The sequence below is a fragment of the Gorilla gorilla genome, chromosome 8 (assembly GCF_029281585.2).
Source record: "Gorilla gorilla gorilla isolate KB3781 chromosome 8, NHGRI_mGorGor1-v2.1_pri, whole genome shotgun sequence".
NCBI classification, from domain to species: domain Eukaryota; kingdom Metazoa; phylum Chordata; class Mammalia; order Primates; family Hominidae; genus Gorilla; species Gorilla gorilla.
Window position 1 is genome coordinate 61,832,052 of NC_073232.2, and position 26,181 is coordinate 61,858,232.

The 26,181-nt window shown below is 33.0% G+C and overlaps 1 protein-coding gene across 1 annotated transcript in view; it reads left to right on the top strand.

Moving 5' to 3' along the window:
- The window catches only part of PCDH15 (protocadherin related 15), a 1,796,064-nt gene extending 1,773,981 nt beyond the window's left edge, over positions 1 to 22,083 (top strand). The window contains exons 34-40 of the mRNA XM_055352068.2: positions 3,137 to 3,289; positions 10,420 to 10,485; positions 12,602 to 12,620; positions 14,332 to 14,370; positions 19,018 to 19,088; positions 19,977 to 20,085; positions 21,087 to 22,083. Coding sequence (XP_055208043.2) covers positions 3,137 to 3,289; positions 10,420 to 10,485; positions 12,602 to 12,620; positions 14,332 to 14,370; positions 19,018 to 19,088; positions 19,977 to 20,085; positions 21,087 to 21,950 — 1,321 coding nt within the window. The 3' untranslated portion in view covers positions 21,951 to 22,083. The remainder of the gene's footprint in view (positions 1 to 3,136; positions 3,290 to 10,419; positions 10,486 to 12,601; positions 12,621 to 14,331; positions 14,371 to 19,017; positions 19,089 to 19,976; positions 20,086 to 21,086) is intronic.
- The last annotated feature ends 4,098 nt before the right edge of the window (positions 22,084 to 26,181 follow it).

The following is a 26,181-nucleotide window of genomic DNA, read 5'->3' on the forward strand; positions in this document are numbered from 1 at the left end:
CCATTGACAATATCCATATTTTAAAATTGTATTTAACTTATCTAGAGTAGTCAAGTAATTATCACTAATTTAAACATCCATATTTGAAGTAGGTTAGTAATATATTCTTTGACACTAGGTCTGGGGAAGCTTTGTGATAGAGAGCCACACATTTTAAGTATATTTCTATAGACAATGACTTGAAAAAATTGGGGAGCTGATTAAGAAGAGAAGTAGCCCTGAGTGTGCCACAAAAAGAAAATAAATAGCAGACAGGAATAATAAATCATGTAAATTACTTTATGTAATAAACAATAAGAAATAATGGTAGAACTGCTATTCATCATTTAAACTACCTACAGAGGAAATACTAAAATAGTTCTTATGTATTCTTTACTTTTTTTTTTTTTTTTTTCCTGGAGACGGAGTCTGGCTCTGTTGCCCAGGCTGGAGTGCAGTGGTGTGATCTCAGCTCACTGCAACCTCTGCCTCCAAGGTTCAAGCTGTTCTCCTGTGTCTGCCTCCTGAGTAGCTGGGATTACAGGCATGCGCCACCACACCTGGCTAATTTTTGTATTTTCAGTAGAGACGGGGTTTCACCATGTTGGTCAGGCTGGTCTCAAACTCCTAACTTCGTGATCCGCCCACCTCAGCCTCCCAAAGTGCTGGGATTACAGGCGTGAGCCACCGCGCCCAGCCAATAGTCCTTATGTATTCTTAAACTGTCATCTTTGTTCTCAAATACTTAACATTTTCTTGTGAATTGAATAAGGTAAGGTAATTCCAACCTGAAAATCCAAATGTATGCTCTGAATGAACTTTGCTATGAATGGAAACTAAAAAGCAAACATGAAGAAAAGTATCATGAATTTGTTACGCAGAAGTAGGACCTTCCAATTCTAGCTTCGTTTTCAAAGTGAGGCCAAGAGTATAACTAGGGCTTGCTGCATGACTCCATTCCTTTAATATTTTTCAAGCAGGTCATTACTTTTCAAGTAATTCCAACCTGAAACTACAGAAATATTTCCTACCTCAAAAGCAATGTGAAGTTGCAAATACAGCATTAAGGTTGATATACTGGAGCTTAATGTGTCCTTAACCAGTCAATTGATATGTTAAATCTAAAGCTGATGAACAAAATTAATACTGAACAAATTGTTTTAAATTATTAAGCCATCAACCCATTATTAATTATAATGTTAAATCCATTCCGTATTACCAGTTATCTTTTTACACTTAACTATTTTCCAAAGGAGCTTTATTATATCCTGCTAGCAAGAAAATCAGTGAGAAAAATTCTTGTATTTGGCACGGTATGCAGTGATCAAAACTGAAGCGCTCTGGATGTTACACACGGTAGTCTGAAATACAACAAACACTTGAGATGTTTAATATTTAAATAATTTATAGATGCATTATTTAATTCTCCTTTAGTTTGATAATCAGCTCAATACCATATGAATTTAGTTACTGCTTTTTATAGATTAACATAATTAAGCAAAATGAGTTTTTCTCTGCTCACATAGCAAAGTAAAATTCTAATATTTAAAGACCTAACATTTGTACCTTGATATTTGCTTGCAAATAAGGTAAGAATGAATAGCTATCCTTTTATATAATGATATGCCTTTGAACTTTTCTATGAACGGAAACTAAAAAGCAAATATGTAAAAACTGTCATAAATTTATTACCCAAGAGTAGGACCTTCCAATTCTAGCTTCAGCTTCAAAGTGAAGCCAAGAGTATAATCAGGGCTTGCTACCTCACTCCATTCCTGTAATATTCTTCAAGCAGGGTAAACCAAGAAGCCAATTATAAAGGTCAAGTCATCTTTAATATTCCATTTTTCCACTAGAGTTGAAATTCTCATATTTACATTTTAATCCAGTTTTCTTATTCCATGTAGTTCATTTCTTTATTTTTCTGTAATGGATATTTTAATGGCTTGAATGACTCTAACGGTAACGATACTATTTTCACCTTTCGAATTGATATACTTAGTTTTCTTAGTCTGTCATTAACTCTGTCATTATGAATTTAACGTATAAATTATTCATGATTTAGAATAAATCAGATGTTAAAATGTTATTAATGCAATAGTTCTAATGTAGCTTTCTATTTTTCTTACTCATTGCTTTCCCAAACAGGTTTAAAGTGTAAGTATAATTAACATTTTACACATCCTTTTCATGTAATAGGAAAAGAGAAACCCGAAATTATATCAATCAAGTCAGCCTGCTCAGAACCACATATTATTCCCTTGTTTTGCGTTTGTAATAGTTTATTTCTTGGTTCGATATATATAGAATTGAGCTGATTTTAGACAATTGGACATAACTTGCATAAATGTGAAAAAGATAGTTTGCCTATAGCTTCCATCCTGTAACATCTTGGTTTTGAGGAAGAAATGAATCAGTGTCCAGGAAATCCAAAAACAGCAGTGTAGCTGTAACATGAGAATCACAGGCATTCCTAGGAATTTTTTTTTTTTTTTTTTGAGACGGAGTTTTTGCTCTTGTTGGCCAGGATGGAGTGCAATGGCGTGATCTGGGCTCACTGCAACCTCCGCCTCCCGGGTTCAAGCGATTCTCCTGCCTCAGCCTCCCCAGTAGCTGGGATTACAGGCATGAGCCACCGTGCCCGGCCTAGGCATTCCTAGGAATCTTAAAGGATATACAAGCTAACCAAATTTCCCTTGTACATGTGTGTACAGCCTCTGTGAAATAACGTCAAAAATGTTTCAAATCATTTCAAATAACTTTAAAAAAGACAAATAATAAAGAAAAATTATCTATCTTTAATATGCCTCATCTTATGAAAGAGATTCATTAAACAACTACCAATTATCCATCCCACTTTAATTAAAATTTTGCTTTCTCTCTTTAAGATTATCATTTAAATTAATTTGCAAATATGTCTGCTGAATTCTACCCCTTATTCAAGAGATAGCTATTTTCAAGAACAAAGCAGGGATTATATGCAAATGATACCCTGTGGGGATGCTTTTGTAATTATATCTGTTTTTAAATTGATGTTTGTGTAAAATAATTTTAGTGGGTTCCCCTGATAACTGGACCCCATTATTAAAAGGTAGCTTATTGATAAGCATTATGATTTCTAAAATGAGTTTTACAAGCCATCCTTACTTTATCCAAGACGTCAAGCTGAGTGTACAAAGACTGCACGAATTCAGGCCGCATTACCCGCGGCTAAACCAGCAGCGCCGGCCCCTGCACCAGTGGCAGCGCCCCCGCCGCCGCCGCCTCCGCCAGGTGCGCATCTCTATGAAGAACTTGGAGACAGCTCAATGTAAGTAGACCGTTCAGGAACTCTGAGAAGTAGTTGGGTTTTACTGAATTCTGTGTGGTGAGTATTTAATTTCAATCTGATGTGGAAATGTTTACATGGACTATTTTATTCTATTATTTGCAAGAGAAAATTTGTTAAGACGAAAATCTAAGAAAAGTTAAGTAAGTTGAAAAATAATAGCCAAAACCAAACAAGAAATTAAAGAAAGCTAAGAGAAAAGCAAAATTCAACTTCAGGAGACAATTGCACATTTATAGCTTGAGTATAATATTTAATATCTCAATCCTCAGGGTTATGCATTTTTACATATATAATGTATATGTATATATGTATAAATATATAAATAGATTCTGAAAAATATATTTTTGCATAGGAGACGAGAGAAATAAAGCACAATCATAAAATAGTAATCCTGATTAGGTATCCAAACCGATCCCTATTTGGTAATCAAAACCAAATTCTATGGTTTAAAATCGTAGTATTTTCTGAGATACTACTTTTAGGACGTTATATGATATAGAAATTAAAATCTCAATGAAATTACAGAACTTCTATATTAAATTCCCAACTACTTAGAAAATGCTTTTTTCACTTTATTACTCTCAGACTGCTGTGATTACCGAATATTTCTCCTGCACGATTTGAAACTTGTAGTCACTATTTAAAAAATCATCCATTTTTGAAAGACACTGGTAACTGTTAAATAATGGTGCTACCCTCATAACTGGATTCCTTATGGTGATGTTCAGTTTGTCAGTATTTTAAAAATTCAAGAATAACTGCTTTTGGACATGATATGTAAAACAACCAAGAATATTTTACAATTTTGAATATGACAATTAAATCCAGAAAACCTTTTATTAACTGGAATTTGATGGAGTAGAAGGACTATAACATGTTCTTACATGTGACATCCGTATCAGTTACTAGTAGCAATAAGAAAAGCCTCAAAAATCATGAAATTGACCTGGTAATGGAAAAGCTGGTTTTAAACAAATGTATTCAGGTTACTTACCATATTAATAATGTTATACAAGGTTTTGTTTAGGATAGTCGTATTAATGTTAAAATTGATCTGAATGCTATTATTTTAACACAAAATCTGAATTTATAATAGGTTAAAGCATGACATTCTATTTCCAAAATAATGACATAATACAGGGTTCATGCTTTAGATATATGCTTTCACCTTTTTTGTAAGTTGAAAAATGATTGTTTGTTTCTTCTGTAATTATTGGTGAATGTAGGAATTGAGCCAATATGATTTGATTCTATTTGATTATGTTAATGACCTCTCTCAAGCAAAGATCTTTAGAAACTAAAAAAAAGATTATGTGTAAAGTTAAGTGTGTTTATATATGAAATTAATGAATTATATATTCATTTTAAATTAATAAGAACATGTATACTATAACATCATCTGGAATCAGTATAGTTTGATGACAGTAATAATTTTCAAATAGCAATACCTAAGATTATTTTTACTTGAACAATTGTAGTAGACTCAGTAGATTTTGCAATTGTAATATATGTATTCATTGAAATAGTTTAAGTCCTACATATTTAATTATCTTATCTTTAGTAAATGTTTTTAACCTATCTATTCAAGAACTTTTTACAGGAATTCTAAGCATTAAGTTACTAGAAAATGAATTAGTTTTAAATGATTATTATCAATTATCTTAAAAAGAACAAAGTCAAAGATCATTTTGGAAAATCTACTTCACAAAGTAATAACTTCATATGAATGCTATAATTACTTTGTAATTGTCATCATAGTAGTTGTATATTTACTTTCTTCCAAACAAAATATATCTACTTTAAAAGTCAGTGTGCATTAACCAGTTTTACAGAGTTAGGCCATAGAAGCAATTTTTAAACTCTCATTTAAAAGTTTTATTTTAGGATTGGCATCATCCAGGTTTAATAGAAGTGAACTTTATCTATGTATAGTAAACAGACTTTATTAGATACAATTTTCTGTGAAAAGACATTCAAATAATGTCATTTGATTTCATCTACTATTAAATGTCATTCATATGAATAATAACAAAATATAAAAAACATGTCTTTTTTTTTGATATACGTACTAAGTGTTTAAAGCAAGTTCCTGCTCATATTTTCAGAATTGTTTTAAATTAACTCTAGTAAAAACTTCTTTTTTTCTATCACATGTTTTCTGTTTCTCACCTGTGGATACATAGGCATAAGTAAGTAAATAATATCACTCTAATAGAATAGAAGAGCGTTAGAAAAATAGATACAATAGAATAGATTAAAATGCTGTTGTACTGTAAATACAGTGATCTTCATCTTTTGCCACAGACTCACTTACTGTTAAAAGGAAAGTTTTGTCTTCCACACCCAATTTCCTTTTGATGGCATGAGCTTAAAACATGTGTTCGCTGCGATGGTACCTGTGCCTACCGAAAGGAATTTCAAAATTCTCCTTGTTTTTAATTTTTTTAAATTAGTTTTTAAAAATTCTTAAATTTTAAGAACTTAAAATTTACAAATCTATAAATAGAAACCTATTTATAGATTTCTTTTGGTCAAAGTGATGTGATATTGTTATATCCATTGGGTGCTTTTCCAAGAGAAATCAAACCACGAACAAATGTATACAAAAACAACCAGTATATAATATCAATCTCAGTTGTTCGTGCCATATTTGAAAAATACTTTTCAAGATTCGAAGAGTAAAAGTGTTTGCACTCTGATTAGTCCAGATTGTCTGAATTTTCTTTGTTGTCCAAGTAGGCTTGATGCTCCAGGTCTACCTGTGTGAACTGTTTCTTACAGTTCGTATTGAACTGTTTCTTACAGTTCGTATCTTTGCCAAAAGACACATTAACAACTGTGGCTTTATTATTTTGTTGCCTAAACTATCACCCTAATTTTTCAATATGGCTAGTTAATTTCTATTCAGAATATTTCTTTTTTATTTCATTCCTGCTAAGTGGGTAACTATTAAGCAGTAACTAAAATAAATGTTATTCTGTTTTGGCTTGAGAGTAAAACCTAATGAGAGACTATTCGGAACCACCTATCAGCCAACATTCCTGGGAGAAGGGTCTAAATGCTTTCCTTAGAGCCATTTAATTTGTGATCTTTGATGTATGCAACTTTATTTATGACTCACAGCTACCTATGATTCAGTTTCCGTGCATAAGTAAGCCTTTCAGTGATATCAAAAAGTGATTTTTTTTTTTAGCATCAATCTTTTTGTTAAGGTGAGTTTTAAGTAAAATTTGATCCAGATCAGTCTAAGAAATTACTGACAACATCTTTTCTGATTGGTACAATTTATAAGGTTTTAAAACAATTTTTCCTGATTGGTAGGTATTATATATAAGGTTTTAAAACTAAGCACAAAATTTAAACAGAAGAAAAACTCTGTCACAATTCTAGCGTATATTCAATTTCTCAGTTGTGATTGTTGGACTGTGAGACAAACTCCCATCTGTCCTTGGTGATTTTAATTCTCTTAATTTGGAGAACAGGATATTCCACATGATGGCTCAGAGAGGAGATTGCTTTTGGCTCTAGGACAGAAGTACTGACATGAGAGATAAGGGACAGGTACTGAATCAGATACAGCTAAGAATCTTCTATGCGTAACAGGCAGCCCTGAGCATCCTCAGGCAAGGAAAAGATAAGATAAGAAGTTGGTAGCTTCGATGGTGTTCTGCTGTTCTGCAATGGGAAGATCTGTTACGTGTGGACATGGATGCTTTGCTGTATCACACTAGCTGAAAAAAACAAAAACAAAAAATACTCTTCCAAAATAATCTAGAGATGAGTACTTTTTTTTTCATTTACATTTCTCATTCTTCTCACAACTCTAAGATTTTTCTGCGCTGCCTTTCTAAGACCAGGGAATTAAAATAATGTCTTGCTTTAGTAGGTTAGTGTTGTTTGGCCTTTGACGTTTTTAAGTATTTAATAGTAATGAGAGCCATAAAAACATCTTTCTCATGAAAGCTGTCACAACTTGTTTCCTTACATTTCATTATCTTCTTTTCTTTCAAGTCTTTTCCTTCTCTACCATTTTCAACAAAGCAGGGGAAATAACTCAGTCTCAGAAGACAGGAAACATCAACAAGTTGTGATGCCCTTTTCTTCCAATACTATTGAGGCTCACAAGTCAGCTCATGTAGACGGATCACTTAAGAGCAACAAACTGAAGTCTGCAAGAAAATTCACATTTCTATCTGATGAGGAGGACTTAAGTGCCCATAATCCCCTTTATAAGGAAAACATAAGTCAAGTATCAACAAATTCAGACATTTCACAGAGAACAGATTTTGTAGACCCACTTTCACCCAAAATACAAGCCAAGAGTAAGTCTCTGAGGGGCCCAAGAGAAAAGATTCAGAGGCTGTGGAGTCAGTCAGTCAGCTTACCCAGGAGGCTGATGAGGAAAGTTCCAGATAGACCAGAGCTCATAGATCTGCAGCAGTGGCAAGGCACCAGGCAGAAAGCTGAAAATGAAAACACTGGAATCTGTACAAACAAAAGAGGTAGCAGCAATCCATTGCTTACAACTGAAGAGGCAAATTTGACAGAGAAAGAGGAAATAAGGCAAGGTGAAACACTGATTATAAAAGGAACAGAACAGTTGAAATCTCTCTCTTCAGACTCTTCATTTTGCTTTCCCAGGCCTCACTTCTCATTCTCCACTTTGCCAACTGTTTCAAGAACTGTGGAACTCAAATCAGAACCTAATGTCATCACTTCTCCTGCTGAGTGTTCCTTGGAACTTTCTCCTTCAAGGCCTTGTGTTTTAAATTCTTCACTCTCTAGGAGAGAGACACCTATTTGTATGTTACCTGTTGAAACCGAAAGAAATATTTTTGAAAATTTTGCCCATCCACCAAACATCTCTCCTTCTGCCTGTCCCCTTCCTCCTCCTCCTCCTATTTCTCCTCCTTCTCCTCCTCCTGCTCCTGCTCCTCTTGCTCCTCCTCCTGACATTTCTCCTTTTTCTCTTTTTTGTCCTCCTCCCTCTCCTCCTTCTATCCCTCTTCCTCTGCCTCCTTCTACATTTTTTCCACTTTCCATTTCAACTTCCGGTCCCCCAACTCCACCTCTTCTACCTCCATTTCCAACTCTTCCTCCACCACCTCCTTCTATTCCTTGCCCCCCACCTCCTTCAGCTTCATTTCTGTCCACAGAGTGTGTCTGTATAACAGGTGTTAAATGCACGACCAACATGATGCCTGCCGAGAAAATTAAGTCCTCTATGACACAGCTATCAACAACGACAGTGTGTAAAACAGACCCTCAGAGAGAACCAAAAGGCATCCTCAGACACGTTAAAAACTTAGCAGAACTTGAAAAATCAGTAGCTAACATGTACAGTCAAATAGAAAAAAACTATCTACGCACAAATGTTTCAGAACTTCAAACTATGTGCCCTTCAGAAGTAACAAATATGGAAATCACATCTGAACAAAACAAGGAGAATTTGAACAATATTGTCGAGGGAACTGAACAACAATCTCACAGTCCATCTACTTCACTGTAATGTTGCTTTTCTTATTTTAGTCGGGCAAACCTCTTGTTGATCATAGTCTTCAAGTTGAACATCAAATTTGAACGTCAAAGAAGATTCTATTATTTTACCCCAAATTCAGTGAAATGCAGTTTTTTCTCGTTTTTAATTTAAAAAGATATTAACCTCATCACTACTAACTCATATAATAGATTTACCTTAATTTTTAAAAACTACAAAGTAGCATAATTTGTTCTACATTTATTTGAAAAGTAAGTAATTTTACTATCTTTTCTAGTGGGAATATGTGGGCATGAAAGTTAGATACCCAACTTAAACCAAAGGCATGTCTATCATGTGGATGCAGTAACATTTACATTTAGTTTTTGATCGTAGTTTTATATGAATGTTCTAAGAAAAAAGCAGACTGTTACAAATAAGTTAAAACTGATATGATTGATAGGTTCTGTTTTTTCTTGAAGCCTATGTATTTGGTAAGAAGAAATACTACCAAAGTAAAATATACTGTACCTAGATTGTAGGAGATGACAGACATAAGGTATTTCAAAATAAATCTCAGGTGCTATAACATGTAGTCATCTGTTTTCTGATAAGAACATCTTTTACTCTGACTTGCTTTTATCTTAGTAGTATGCTTATGGATTTGGTAAATCTTATACTTTTTCCGTTGCTGTCTTATTCTCTTTATTTCTCATTGTGCTTTCCCTTCCCTTCTTTATAATGAAAATAAATCTTGAGTCGTTGACTTTTGTAAGGCATTTCATTGTTCCAACAGATGCTTAAAGTGCTGTTTAATTTTGTTTGTTCACATTATTAATCATCTCCTTAATTTAAATTTTTTCATAAGATTCCTTTTTAAAGAAAGTATGATCTTCAGTTTAATAAATGAAATATAAAAAGCTTAAATAGAAAAATCAAGAGAAGTGATATTTGCTGAACTATCACTCTTTTACATAGGTTTCTGCTCTTTGTTTTAAACAAAGAAAATAAAACTGTATACTCTGGGAAGAGATTTCTGTAGTTGTAGTAACAGTTCTTAGAGCTCCAATTGTTAAATTCGAACAGCATCACTTAAGCTAGATACTATCTGTGTCCCTTCCTTCCTAAGGAAACTATACTTTCAATATTAGTATATAATGTATAATATGTGACCATCAAGTAATTACTTTGTTTTTCCCATGAAACACATGGAATACGTTTTATTTACTGGAAGTTCACATTTTGAATGCACATATAAGTGTTTGTTTAAAACAAATACTTATAAAACACTCTGGAGTTTTAAGATTTTAGAAGATATAAGTTTGCATGGAGAAGGGTACAATTCTAAAATACAGGCAAAACTCATACCTAATAACTACTATTGGAAGTATATGAATATAAGTTGAGAGCCCCCTTCAATGTGTTATTTCAGAGGTTTTTCTTCATCCCTCATATTTCTTCAATAATTTGACCTGGCATTCCTAATTACCAAGATCAGACAGAAAACAATCTGTAAATCTGATTATTTTTATTAGCCCATCTGCTTCAAATTCTTTTCATCCAAATCAAGAGTAATTACTTTCTTGGGGTTCTTGAACATGATTTTTTTCTTTCTTTCACTGAAAAACTTCAGTTGGAGTTTTTGTTGGCAGCTGGTCATATGCATGAGAACTTGTGCTATTTGGCGGACTCTGACAAGGTATTCACAATTGTGTAAGCCTTTAATGTGAGTGTGTCTTTTCTAAGCTAATATCTACCAGCTTTTTGCAAATGTAAAATTTATAATTTCTTGATAAATCTATAAATAGTAACAAAAGAAATATGAGAAATCAAAAAAACATTTTTGTGTAGGTACCTACAGTCTTATTAAATTGTTATATTGCCTTTTTCTATAACATTTTACTATTTACATAATCTAAAAGTTTTATTATTATTCTGTACTTTTTAATTGAAACATAGATACCTGTGTTTTATATTTAAGCCAGTCTTTTTCTGACACATTGTATTTGGAGATTCCTAATGTCATTATGATACATTATAAAAGTCAGTTAAAATATCTTCTATATGAGACCTTTTAGTATTATTTGAGTACACAAGCCTAAATATTCTTCCTCCTCTCAAACCCTAACTGCTTACAACCTGACAACCAGAGAGGAGAAAAATAACGCTTTTTTCTCAATATTTATTATGATCTCATTAATGCATAAGAAATTATTAGATACCTTTTAAATAAAGACTTACGAAAGATGACCAAACATTTGTCCTTATTGTTAAAAGTAAACAGTGATACATATACATGATATAAAATAAATAATACAATTGATTATGAATTGCATAAAGAGGTGCATCGATATTATATGAACTGGCTTTATAAGTATCAATAGTCATGTTTTGAAAGCACACAGGTAAAGTAGTAGTTCTGTTATGTACCTCTTTCAAGTAACTTTCTGCCTTTGATCCAAGACAAGCAATACAAATAACCAAATAAAAGGCAACAAAAATGTGAATGGAAACATTAACATTGAGTTACAGTTTATCTATTGATATTTTATTTTTCACATTGATGGAAAACATTGCTAATAAAAGGAGTCAGAAGAAATAGTCTAAAAAATAAAGCCTGGCTTTGGTTGCATATTTTATAAGGTATATGACTGAGTTGTCATTGTTGAAACCTCAATATGAGCTTTCTCTACCTGAATTATTTCTGAAAAATATAAATTTGGTAAAAGTTGAAAATGTCTACAATTTCTAAAGGCTCTGGAAGAATTATCAGTCTCTACGAAATTCACTGCAGAACCATTTTAAAGAATAAATTGAGAAGCTTTAGTAACCATTGTATTTACTTTTTTACAAACAGTTTCAATATACAATGCATTAACCATACAAGATGCTTTCTGATAAGTAGAATTACTTTGTGAAGGCCTCAAAATTTTTTAAAAAATTTTCTACAGAGATTGTTTTGTTGGATTTTAGAAAGTTATGCATGTGCCTCTTTGTAATATGTGCCTCTTTGTAATAATTCTTCATTACACTGATTGATTAATTCTACATAACATGGTTGACAGCATCAGTTTAACACTTTAGATTAACTGCTTAAAAAATAACACATAGAACATTTTCATTATTAGTAACATTCAACTTTGAAAACTCTATATTCTTTTCTCCCCCTCAAGTATAGTCAAATGGTTCACCATCTTGTGATGTGCGAACTTTATAAATCTTTATGTAATATTGAATATTTGCCTATTAAAGCTCTAAAAACTTCTTCACTTAATTTCTAATATTATAATTGACCCTGAAAGGACAGCCAATAGTTTGTATTATTTTTAGAATTAATTAACATAAAGAAAATATCATACAATCATTTGGAAGAATATATTCATAGACATAATTTTCATCCTATGCTTATTACATTCTTCACGTATAAAGCATATCTCTTCCCCTAAGGATTAGTATATATATCAAGACTTGTGTATAACAGAGATCATGTATAATATTTTTTATCCCAATTGATTGATAATAGTAGAGTCAAAGTTTGTCATTATACACTATTGAAATAAAATAGATTTTGCATGTTTTGTTGCTCATATGGAACGAGGCTCTGGGTTGATCATTATTTTAGTAATTCAGGTGTGAAACCATGATCTTCCTGTTTTGATAATGCCACAAAATATACTTCCCACTGAGATAGTGTTTAGTAGAAATTGTCTTCTCAGTTTTACTCAGACATTTTTTTTAAAGCCCTTATCTGTCATTTTGTTTAATAACGAAAATCTAAGATGTTTAATACTGATTTATTTATTTCTGCCTTGCAGGAGAGGTTATGGATCAGAGGTAAGGGCTTTATGGTGTTGATGTCGTAACAAGCGTACTAGGAAAATACTTGTGTAATAGGCAAGACTAATGTACATTCTTTTGAACTAGTTTATTTTCTTTGATTTCAGCAAAAACATATTAGTATGTTATGCTATTTATTTTCTTTTATATATGTTGCTTCCCTGTTTTAAGGTTTTAAATCTGTTATTCAATGGTCAAAGATCACTTGCTTACCTTTTTAAGGATACATGTATTTTGTTCTGCATTACTATTACTCAGTATTCTGACATTTCCCCAAAATTTATTTGTCTAAGGCTATACATCTAATTTAGAAACTAGGATTACTGCCTGTAGTCCCAGCTACTTGGGAGGCTGAGACAGGAGAATTGCTTGAACCAGCAAGGTGGAGATTGCAGTGAGCCAAGATCAGGCCACTGCACTGCAGCCTGGGCAAAAGTGAGACTCTGTCTCAAAAAAAAACAAAAAACAAAAAAAACAAAAACCAAAGAATATATATATAGGACTACTTAACTTTTGATCTTTTTACCAGTTCACGCCTCCATCGTATCACTAGGTTAAAGCTTGAGATCCTAAAGATTTTAAAAATAATCAGAATGTTAGAAAGCTCTGGGTTTTCTACTGTGTTCATTTGATTCTGTCTGCAGAGAACCTACTGGGCATTCTGGCCAATAGTATTTGGCCAGCTGTACCGCAGGTGATGTTACCAATGAAGTCACTGCGAACCTAGTTTGATTTAGCATACAGCTTCTCAATCAAGAGAAGTATACGACCTAATTGGATTATAGTTTAGAATTCATTATGAGTAAAATAACTAACTCACCAACAACTATATTATAAAACGGATATCCCTTCAGTCAAATGGTTGTTCTACTAGCCAGTTTAAACAGTGGGTTCAATGATGGAATTACCTCCCAGAACCTCACTACCCACTTTTCCAATACTTAGTTTAATATGCTGTTTTCCCTCCAAAGAGTTACTAACCCCAAAATTTGAATTGTGTAGCTTGTTTTTATCTGGTTAAAGTGTGTATTATTATGAAACACATCAATGGTGACTGTATTAGCTTTAAATAAATACAAGTGAAAGAAGGAAGAGGCAGGAAGCAATTCCTACCAAATCTGATAATTAATGACTTTCCTAATCATTCTGAAAACACACTTAATGTTTTAGTGCAAGAAATCCACACTTTGGTAAGAAGAAGAAATGGAGAGTATGTCTTCAATATGTTGATAGATACATTACAACTTTAACGTTTTGTGTGTTCTGCTCTTCTTCCCAATGAATCTTATCACATTTAATGTGATTGGGAAGGAAAAAAAGAAGGGCAACTTAAAACAAGGTTAAACTTGATAAAAGTAATTATATGACACACAGTACTTTTAGAAACATAAATAACTCTTTGTACTGTGGAGCTTAACAAAACAAAAATCTGTATAGATTCCTGTTTATTAAGGCTATTAAATTTGTCATTAACTAAAAGAATGATGAAATTAAAACAAAACAAATGAATTCTTATTTTATGTTCCAATATAAAGAATTAGTTAAAATAATTAATGCTTTTGGTAGCTAACACATGAATAATGAATAATCCCAAGGAAACACGTTTTAAACTGTCGCCTTTTTTTCCTCTCTTCTCAATCATGATCTATCTACCTTTCCCATCTGAATTATTTTCTAAATCTTTTTCTATTTTAATTTCCTTTGACAGCAACAGCAACTGCTGAGGCCCTCTCTTCTTAAACCAGAGGTATCAATTTTCATTTTCTTTTCAACCTCACTGAGCGTTCACTGTGACTTTAAGATCTATTGTATTAATTCTTGTAGGCAGAGTGGGTGTCTGCCAATGTGGCATAATTTTAAAGGAAAAGAAAAGAGCCTTTCAAAATAACTTCAAAAAAAAGAAACCAAGAAATCACCTCCTGAAGTTGTTGGTAGCTCAACTTCCAAATTTTTAGCCTCATTCTCTGGGAATTAGACAAGCCCATTATTCCTAATAAATACAGGCCATTCATTGAATGAAGCAATTAATGAACCCGATCAGTAGTTACTTGTCTTAATCAATCTGAATTCATCTATCCATTCCTGACATCAGATTTAGATTATGCAAAGTTTAAAGACAGAATGCTGATATCTGTACTTAAATATCATTTTATGTGATTCAAAATACCTCTTTTGGACACATATATTACAAATTGCCTATGGCATTTCCTTCTGCAATGTGAAAAAGATATTTGTTTGTATAATAAATACATATTATTGTATTTACTTATTATGTTTATATATGTAATTAAAAATAAAAGCACAGTCATCCTACTTTTAATTTTACGGCAAAGTTAGTATTTCATAAGCTCCACTTACAAAAATTTTATTCCTTTTCCTTGAGTACAGAATTCTATCTTTGCTAAAAAGGCATTTCTTGGTTAGAATCTACTCTCCAAAATATGGAGGTTGTGTGGCAGGAATATTAAACTTCTATAAGGTTTTAGCAAAAATTTCCATGGAGAGGGCTCCATAAAATTTGAATTGGAAAACTCAGGGTTGAAATCCAAACACCAATTACTTTATGCAAGACCTTAGTCAAGATATACATCTGCTGAACATCAATTTCATCTTCTATAAAAATGTTAGCAGTAATATCTAATAAATGTGTGAGTTCCTAGCTCGACAACTGGAATGTAACAGGAAGAAATTCAGTAAATTACAATTATTGTTGTTGTTTTTGTTTTGCATCAGTATAAATGTTTATAATAATTAAATATTAAGTTAATTCTATGTTTTCCCTGTGTGGACAGCAAAAATGAATTTTAAAAATCACATTAAGTGTTTGATCTACCCAAGAAAATCACTAGTATGTTACTTTGCATACTTTTCTAAAATCTAGAATTCATCAACTAAGGGGTTGTTATAGTCTACTGGGACTGTGTGGAACAACAAAAAGGGCCAGCATTCCATTGTTGGTTGAGGTTGACTCATGGATCTGACTGGTCAGCAGTTCCGTACTCGATTTTTTTTTTTTTTTTGAGACGGATTCTTGTTCCATCGCCAGGCTGGAGTGCAGTGGCATAATCTTGGCTTACTGCAACCTCCACCTCCTGGGTTCAAGCGATTCTCCTGCCTCAGCCTCCCGAGTAGCTGGGATTACAGGCGTGTGCCACCATGCCCAGCTAATTTTTGTATTTTTAGTAGAGACGGGGTTTCACCATATTGGACAGGATGGTCTCTGTCTCTTGACCTTGTGATCTGCCCACCTCGGCCTCCCAAAGTGCTGGGAGTACAGGTGTGAGCCACCGCACCCGGGCTCTTTCCTCAAATTTTTTTTAACGACTGATGGCTCTGCTCTTCATTCATGGGTGGTGGAAGCATCCAAGAGGTACCTTTTTCCTTCTGCTAGTTCCTATCCCTCTTTACTCAACTCAGAAATACAGAGTGACTGATTGAATCAAGGGCTATCTTGCTGAGTTTCCTGGGTTCCTATCCACATCCCTTCTATACTTCTTATTACATTTTTAATGCAATTTATGCCATATGCATTGTAGCTAGCAAGAGCTGAGCGTTATTTTCCCGTAATGAAGAGAAAGTATTTATGTAAAGAAAATTCTTTGATGCTGACTTCTAAAATCCAAAATCCACTCAGTTGCATTATTTCTCCATAAATATTTACTTGAAATTTTTATTTCGTCTTTCTTACTATTAACTACCTAATGTTGTTAAAAGTCTACTTCAAAACTGTTTGAAGTTATTTTCTCAGTATCTGTATGTATTTAATTAAACATGCATTGGTCAAGCAGTTTGAAAATATTAGTTCTGAGACCTATTTGCTTCATTTAAACCAGTATCATTACACTGAGTTTTACATACCTTAAAATTCTTAGCTTACCTACAGGAAACGTTTTTACAAAGTACTTAGTTTGAAATAACTTAAATCTAGACTTTTTGTCTCAGTTTCTTCCAGGTCTTTCTTAACCTCATTCCATCCCCCACACTTCAACCTTCCTGTAATAAATATATTTTTGTTGAAATAAAACCTACGCCCATAAAAAAAATTATAAACCATACTGTATAACTAGATAAAAGTATAAACCATACTGTATAACTAGATGAATTTTTACAGAGTGCACATACCCCTCAAGCTCTTCTATGTCAACACCTAGATATCAGTTTTCCTTCTGGCCTGTAACATATTCTTTAGTCTGTTCTTGAAATTTATATAAATAGAATGATACAATATATTTCACTGGTACCTGACCTATATTGCTCAACATTCTGTTTGGGAGATTCATTTATGTTGTTGTGCGATGTAGTAGCGTGTTTATCTATCTCATGGACTTTTGCATTGTTTCCAATTTGGGACTGTTACGAATAATGTGTTTTCTCACAAGTGTACATGTTTCTGTTGGGTATTTAACTACAAATTTAAGTTCTGTGAAAGAAGAAATGATTATATTTAATTTAGTACTATTGCCAAACATATTCTAAAAAGTTTTACCAAGTAATAATCTCTCCAGACTTAGATGAGAGTTTTAGCTCTTCTGTGTCCCTGCAAATACATAGTTTTGTTCATCGTGGGTTTGTCTAAATATTAGTTATTCTGGTGAATAAACTATACTAGTTTTAACATCAAAATTGGATTCCTTTAGAGTAGGTTCACAAAGTATTTGTAAACTGCAAAATTATAAGATAGAAGAAGTAATGCAAGCGTCAATACCTACAGGATCTAGGGTAGTAATGTAAGTGAATGGAGTATATTAAATAGACACAAAGCAATCGCAGATGACAGATTTCATAGTGACTAGGGTATGAATGTAGAAAAGTGTCGTTGGGGATACTGTCATAAACAGGAGAGAACATGCTTGCTGTAAAAATTAATCTGGCCAACTAGATTATTGGAATGTAAAAATATGATCCTAGTGTTTCCATCTTTTTATTTTTCAAGAGAAACCAACATCCACATTGTTGGTGTCATTTTCTGATTAGCACTGTTGTTAGTAATGAATTCAATTTTTTTAAAATGATGTTGGCCACACCAAGCACAACTGAGGGTCTTTATCCATATCAATCATGCAGGCTGTAAATTTCCACACTTCATAAATGACATATTTGTGCCCTCAGAGGAGGGCTTTTTTTTTTCCTGACTCATTACTATTCCTGGATCAACAAAATTAAATTTTTATAAATAATAGATGATAGAAATATGTACCAATCTATTTTCATGTGAGTACCTATCCTTTTCCCCCCTTTCTTCTCGTATTCCATTGCAAAATTAATTTGGTTAACCTTTGTCATTTAACCTGCTTAACATGTTAAAGTAGAATTTAAAAGGGAAATGTAGAGAAATTGCATTTGATAGTTATCAGAAACTGTTTTCACATGTATATCTCAAGAAAAACATCTTTCTATAAGTAGAGTTTGACAGAAATCAATCAATATGTTTAAAGTTTAGAACTGGAAATATTAAAAGGACCTCTATTCTAACAAATTCTTTTTTTCCTCTAAAAACCTTAAATTTAGAGGCCAGGCACAGTGGCTCACGCCTGTAATCCCAGCACTTTGGGAGGCCGAGGGGGGCTGATCACGAGGTCAGGAGATCAAGAACATCCTGGCTAACATGGTGAAACCCCGTCTCTACTAAAAAAAATACAAAAAATTAGACAGGCATGGTGGCGGCCGCCTGTAGCCCCAGCTACTCGGGAGGCTGAGGCAGGAGAATGGCATGAACCCTGGAGGCAGAGCCTGTAGTGAGCCAAGATCACGCCACTGCACTCCAGCCTGGGCGACTGAGCGAGACTCCGTCTCAAAAAAACAAAACAAACAAAAAACCCTTAAATTTAGAATCAGCAGTATGTTTTAAAGTATAAACATCCTTGGGAAGCATTACACATTAACTTAAATTCTTGTTCTCAGATGATTTTATCAGAACAGTTTCAATGAATAGAAGAATACTGGGTACTAGAAAACTGTTAGTGGGGAGATGAAAAAAATGCTGTAGATAGTGTTATAATTTTTCTTAAGGCCAACATCACTTAATAATTTAACTTAAAATTGAGTTAAATATTAACTATTGATTGATAATTTTAAAAGACATCCAAAAACAAGTGAAAATGCTCATCTGCAAGTTTTAACAGATTTGCCATTAGAAAAAAATTACTTTTTCCTCTTCAGGTCAAATTATATAACCTTATTTTGTATCAAATGGTTACAGCCAGAAAAAAATGAATAGATTTGACTAACACTTTTAAATAGAGTCATTTTAATTGCTTTAACTGACACTTGTATTTAAAGTTATTTTGGCAGGAATGTTTTGAGAATCATCGAATTCTAGGTGTAGAAATCTGACTTTGACCTGAAACGTGATAAGAATTTGTTTTCAAATGCAATTTTTCTTTTTGAACAATAGGAATTATCCATGGAGTCTGGAATTGATCCTGGCCAGGAATATGGACAAGATTATTACAGTTATGAGCATGGGTACATCTTCAGATTTTTTAAATTCAGATTCTTGTTTTAATATTTTATTAATAGGAAATTATCAAATGATTATTATTACTAGAATTTGTTTTTAATGTCATGTCGATCTCACTAGTATAATATTTGAAAATGAATAGTATATCTAGCTTTAGTTTTAACCAAGTTTTAGCCATTTTTCTGTATTGAGTTCCATATTGATATTTTACATTGATATCGATTGCAATTCTAGAAATGCGGTAAAGTTATTCACAATTATTTATATGGGAAATAGATGTGAAACATATTTGCTCAATTCCTAAATTCACCATTTCTTTCATATGAGATGTTAATGTTTTATCTAATCAGTTTAAAGAAGTTTTGCCCAAGAGCAGTTAGGAAGCAGAAAACACACCTTAGAATCCACTGATAAGTGTCTCAAAAGTCACTTGTACACATATAAATTAACCACTTTCAAAAAAAATACTGAAGAAAATTGTGAAAACCATTACAGACCATGTTTGAAGCAACTTTTTGCTACCAACATACAGATTTAATGTTGTGAATGAGCCATTACACTTTTCCAAAGTATCTATTCTGTGTTCTGGATTCTTCAGCTAGTTAAGACACAATATGGCTTTTTTCTCATTCTAGTTTCTTCAGAAACGAGTATCTGAAATAACTCAACTCTCTTTATTGTTATTCCAGGGTACCATTATGGCAAAAATCACTGGTCATCAGGTAGCAGTTCTTACTCTATAGTTTTGTAACTCGTTTACAAGGAGCCTGATAGGTGCTGTGTAAATATCTGTCGATTGAATGGTGGAAGAAAAAGAAGGAAACAGATCACTCGTGGTAGATTCTACAGAAATCACATGACAAACTGTTTAAAGATGTAAGTTTATATTACAGGTATGAAATGCCTCAATATGGGAGTCGCCGTCGATTGTTACCACCAGCTGGACAGGAGGAATATGGTGAGGTGGTTGGTGAAGCTGAGGAAGAATATGAGGAGGAAGAGGTAATTACTGTAATTTTATTATGTAAGATAATATTCCAAGAAAAATATTGTTTAACCCTACGTGACTAGCGGCTGTAGAACATTTCAACTTTTAGAAATTCATTTCATTTAGTACGTATTTCCCATAGAAATTTCACAGTGCTGACCGTTTCATTGCCTTGTCTTTGGAGGAAAATTAATTCTTGATCATTTAATTTATTTCCTTCTAAAAGTGTTAAACATTTGGAAAGGGCACAATGAAAATTATGTTTTCTAAAATTCTAAATCTTGCTCCATAAAGATATTATAAGCAAATATATTTTAAAGTTCTGCAATACAAAGGTTACTTATGCTCCCAAATTATCTAGCAAAACTAAAAGTCATGAAAAAATATAGTCTCCACCTTTCAATTATCAGAGAAAAGTAAATTATTTCCACTAATAATTTTCAAGGAATAATGTAATTTATGTTTAAATTAGCATGACTCATTTCTATAAAATTCTTATACTTTGTCTTCACTGTTTACTTGGCAAATTTATACAAAAACAACACTAACAAGAAATAAATGTCACTGTGGCTTTAACATGTGCAAAATTTCATAAAATAGATTTCTCATAAAATGAGATAACTCGTCATATTTTCGTGATTATTGAAAATTCTTGAAAATTTAGTTCAAGGGAATACAGAAAGCTATTAACCTAAGTCTAGTGACAGAAGAAGGAAGAGACAATAATTCTTTCTTTTTTATTTGATCTAAGATGCAAAATAAACTTTGAGTAACAAGAAGGAAATTAATATATTTGGGTATTGTAAAGTACAAGCTAAAATAAAATAATTTACTTTCTCTTAATCACCTTCTGTCTATATGCAGTAGAAATGTTTGTGATTGTTTTCTTAAGCCAGTTATATAACATGCATGAAGCTATCACCCACAGATTCATTCCTGCGTGGCTTACGTGGGACAAGGTCATACCATAGCTATCTCCAAGCTGACACTTCAATTGCATTTTCACAATTTTCAGGAAGAGCCAAAGAAAATTAAGAAAATTAAAAAACCAAAGGTTGAAATTAGACAGCCTAGTGAGGAGGAAGAAGTGGTTGTAACTGTCGAAAAACCACCAGCAGCTGAGCCTACATACACAACATGGAAGAGAGCCAGAATATTCCCCATGATTTTTAAGAAAGTTAGAGGATTAGCTGATAAAAGAGGAATCGTTGACCTTGAGGGTGAAGAGTGGCAGAGACGCCTTGAGGAAGAAGATAAAGATTATTTGAAACTCACTCTGGACCAAGAGGAAGCAACAGAAAGCACTGTAGAATCAGGGGAGGAATCCTCCAGCGACTATACTGAATACAGTGAAGAAGAGTCTGAGTTCAGTGAGTCTGAGACTACAGAAGAGGAATCTGAGTCAGAGACACCCTCTGAGGAGGAGGAGAGTTCTACCCCTGAATCAGAAGAATCGGAATCCACAGAGTCAGAAGGAGAAAAAGCAAGGAAAAACATTGTGCTTGCAAGAAGGCGGCCCATGGTTGAGGAGGTCAAGGAAGTCAAGGGTAGGAAAGAGGAGCCACAAGAAGAACAAAAAGAACCTAAGATGGAAGAAGAAGAACACTCAGAAGAAGAAGAAAGTGGACCAGCCCCTGTGGAAGAAAGTACAGACCCTGAAGCTCAAGATATCCCTGAAGAGGGCAGTGCAGGATCAGCTTCGTTGGAAGGAGGTGTGGAAAGTGAGGAGGAATCAGAATCAGGTAGTAGTAGCAGTAGTAGTGAAAGTCAGTCTGGAGGTCCATGGGGCTATCAGGTACCAGCGTATGACAGAAGCAAGAATGCAAACCAAAAGAAGTCACCAGGAGCAAACTCTGAAGGTTACAACACAGCACTTTAAAAGAGATCATAGTAGGTGGAAGTTTTGCTGTGATGAGTGCTCTCGTGTGCAGTGCCTTCTGTGTGTTCTCCAAAGTGACACTTGAAAGGGAGGAAATTGATCATGATTTTGATATGACTTATGATCAGAAGCATGCCAGAAAAGTGAATATATATGTTGTCCAAATCCATTTGTATATTAGACTGTATTAGAGTAAAACTGACTAATCCTTCCTATATTAGTAAATCAGAACACATGCAATCAGCTAATCAATATTTAATATTTACTGGTAGGATTTTTGTTAATGCAATGTGGCATTATGTATTATCAGTGACACTGTCTATTGGAATGGATGGCATATATATATATATATATATACACACACACTATATATATGTTTTTATATCATCTTTCAAAATAAATACTAAGACAACCTTCAACAAATTATATCTTTGTCTACTTTTGCATATATGTACGTTTCAACTGGCAAAGGTATTATAAAAACTATCATGAACATGTTCAACTAAGTTTGTATCTGCAACTTCAAATATTAGGAATTCAATGAAATAACATTTTTCAATTAAAAGTTATTACAGCTTATTTTCTGTTATTATTAGCTACAGTGGATTTAAAAATAGATGTAACGGCATAAAATTTTTTCTAGGTAAATAAACTATAATTTTGAAATATAGTTCTGAAAATCAGAATGCATGCAATGTGTTGATAGTTCACATATTCCAAAAATGCGATACTATTTTGAGAAAAACACAGTATTGCTTAACCCTTGCTTCTTGCTATTTTTAATGTTTGTTGATTGGTAAAAGTCAAATGAATTTGTGAAAATGTCCAGTTGCTTACAAAAGGAAAGTTTAGTATAATTAGCTTTCAGTTTTGTGTATTACTAGGTAAATGATGCAGGCTGAGAAGATATTTCCTTTTAAGTTACTATATCTAAATGGGACAACCCAGAAAACCAGGATATGTCAAGTAAATAAATGCATTAAATTATACATCAAGTAAATAAGTAAAGTCAAGTAAATAAATGCTTAAATTATACAAAATGCATTAAATTATACAAAAGTTTTCGCTAACTAGAGAATACATTAAAAATTAGAATGATGTGGTTTACAAATATTGTTTAAATATTGGGAATAGAAGCGTTAATATGAACAGAATACACTAAAGCTGTTCATTCCTTTCAATTTAATTTTCCTGAATAGTAGAGCAGCTGTCAAATAGTGGATCAGCTCCTTAAATAAAAGTAATAATTTTTTTCCATGTGGATCAGTAATAATTTGATCTAAAAGAATACATGTGTTTCCTGAAATGTCTGCTTTCCAACTCAACAGTACATTTTTCAAACATTAATAAGATCTAAAGCCAATAAAGGATTGATGAAAAGAAATGTATGTTAATAAAGACTGGCTTCCTTCTATCTCTCTTGAGTGATTTACCTTTGATAGCTTTCTAAATGTCATTGTTTTGGATTTCACAGGCAATGTAATCATTGCCTTTTTAATTTATTTGATAGTGACCCACATATTTTTGTTTATTTTGTCAGTGGGCAAGAAAAAGAATGATCAAGTTAGTTGTTGATCGAGAGTATGAAACCAGCTCAACTGGAGAAGACAGTGCTCCTGAATGTCAGAGAAACCGTCTTCACCATCCTAGTATCCACAGTAATATCAACGGCAATATATATATTGCACAGAATGGTTCTGTGGTGAGAACCCGCCGTGCCTGCCTCACGGACAACTTAAAAGTTGCTTCCCCTGTTCGATTGGGAAGGCACTTTAAGAAACTAGACAAGTTGGCAGTGACACATGAGGAGAATGTACCTCTGAACACATTATCAAAGGGGCCATTTTCTACTGAAAAAATGAATGCAAGACCAACTCTGGTTACATTTGCCCCTTGCCCTGTGGGGACTGACAATACAGCGGTGAAGCCACTAAGGAACAGGCTGAAAAGCACAGTTGAACAGGAGTCCATGATTGACAGTAAGAACATCAAGGAGGCTTTGGAATTTCATAGTGACCACACACAGTCTGATGATGAAGAGCTTTGGATGGGCCCCTGGAACAACCTCCATATACCAATGACAAAACTGTAACCAATTTTTTAAAAGATATTTTAATTTTTACTTACCTTTTTAATTAATAAACTGTGCTTTTTATTGTCACTGAGAAAACAATGTATGGAATTTATATCATGCACACAAGCTAAAACGTTGAACAATATGCTTTAAAATTTTAAAAGAGACAGATTTGCACTCACATTGTTATCAATTAATCGTTTTTCCCAGAAAATCCTTTTGGACATACTTTCACTAAATAACCTATCGTTTAAACATTTAGCTGTTTTGTTGGGTCTTGAATTTTTGTTCATTTTAATAAACAAGAAATAAGTACTAAGTAATCATTTATATTTTATTGATTAACATAGATGATTACGCTTTATTTCTAGCTCCACAAAACATTTTTAGTACATGTAATTTTATTTTCCATAGCCAAAAGGGCAAAAAAGAAGTAAGAGGATATTTACAGGCAATGAGTTTATACAGCTACTGTCTATACTGCCCTAATTTTTAAAATGAAAGCTAGAATTGCAAAGTAAAGTAAATGAGGGAATCACCTGTAAATAATTATTTTAAATCATGAGCTTGTTTTCTTTATTGTCCAGTATAAAGGTTTTCACATTTTACCATAAATACATTTATATCTTGACCCTTTAGGCAACCACTTGAAGTCGTATGTCTTTTTATCAATATTATTTACAATATTCTCTGGTCCCGCCATCTCATATCAAATATGGTAGATACTTTTTAGTTTAATCACTTGAGGTTAAATAATTGTTTGGAGCAACATGGAAATCTCACCCTTAGCAAAAGCTTTTAGGGAAGTGAGAAAGGTTCGAGTAAGCAATAATGCATCTAGAACAACAATTTCATAATGGAAGACATGGTGAGGTTAGGGAAGTCTCACATTAATGTCACTAGACTTTAATAGTTTGTAAACCCAGCATATCAGAGTAAAGGAATTTGGCAGGGTTGAAATGTATATAATATATAAAGCTTATAAAGGCTATGAATTCATAACTTCAAATGTTGTGTTTAACTTCTTCCATTTTCAGTTTATTTACAGAATATTTTAATGCACATATTTATGTGCCTAAAATCCAGAACCAGGAAATCATTGCCTCGGCATTTTTTAAAATCAAAGAACATAGTCTGGATTTTTTACCATTGAACAAAGCACAGTGTTTCATCATAAATAGAAATGAAAACAGAATATCCTTTAAAAAACTTGCCTTGTGTGTTGCTTATTTTCCAGATGATGTAAAAAGAATGAAACAATATAGATTAAGAGAATTCAGAATTCTATTGAATATTACTTAGTATGATATAGATGTAGCTCACTTCAAATTTTGCACAGTATTGACCAAGTTCAGGTTTTAATGAAATTTCCTCATGCATGCTTAATATATGGTTGAAGGATTGAATAATGCACTATTATTTATTCCCCTCTTACATGTTTCACATCTTAAAAATTGTTTATTATTATGCTATTTCCTCATTTCCAAAGTGAATGAATTGCATTAACATAAACTTGCCGACTTGTAAGAGTAGTATGTTTTTACTTCAGATTTCCAAGAAAATATTTGAGATCAAATACAGTAACATCTCATCTACCTTATTTTATTGAAAATTAATACATTCCATACCCTTGCCAAAAAAAAAAAAAAAACCTAGTGGCATTAGCTAGATTAGAAACGTAGAATCATGACCACACCTCCTGGCCTGCCAAACAAGCATCCACATTTTCAAAAGATCCTAAGGTGGTTTATATGCATATTAAATTTTGGAAGCAATGAAGTCCAGGGCTTATTCCTTCAGGCACCAAAGCAATGGTTTTAGTATAGGATACTTTGTATAAGAATTAGATTAAGCATATATTTCCCTACTAATTCAATCAGAGGTCATCGAATATAATTTAATATTATCTTGATACCTCCAGATCATCTCAGTCAGCATCCCTTGATATTCTCTCTATATACAGCTTCATGGCTGTGTTTTTGTCCTTTGATTTCTGGCTGTGACATTTAACTTATTCTGTTGTTGTGCCTTTCTCACATTTTTTTCTTTCAGTTTATAGCTTCTAGTATCCTGATGGGAAAGTTTGTGTTTTTTGTTTGTTTTCTTATTGTTGACAAATCATGAAGCTTAAGATGGGAATTAGGTACACGGATTCAA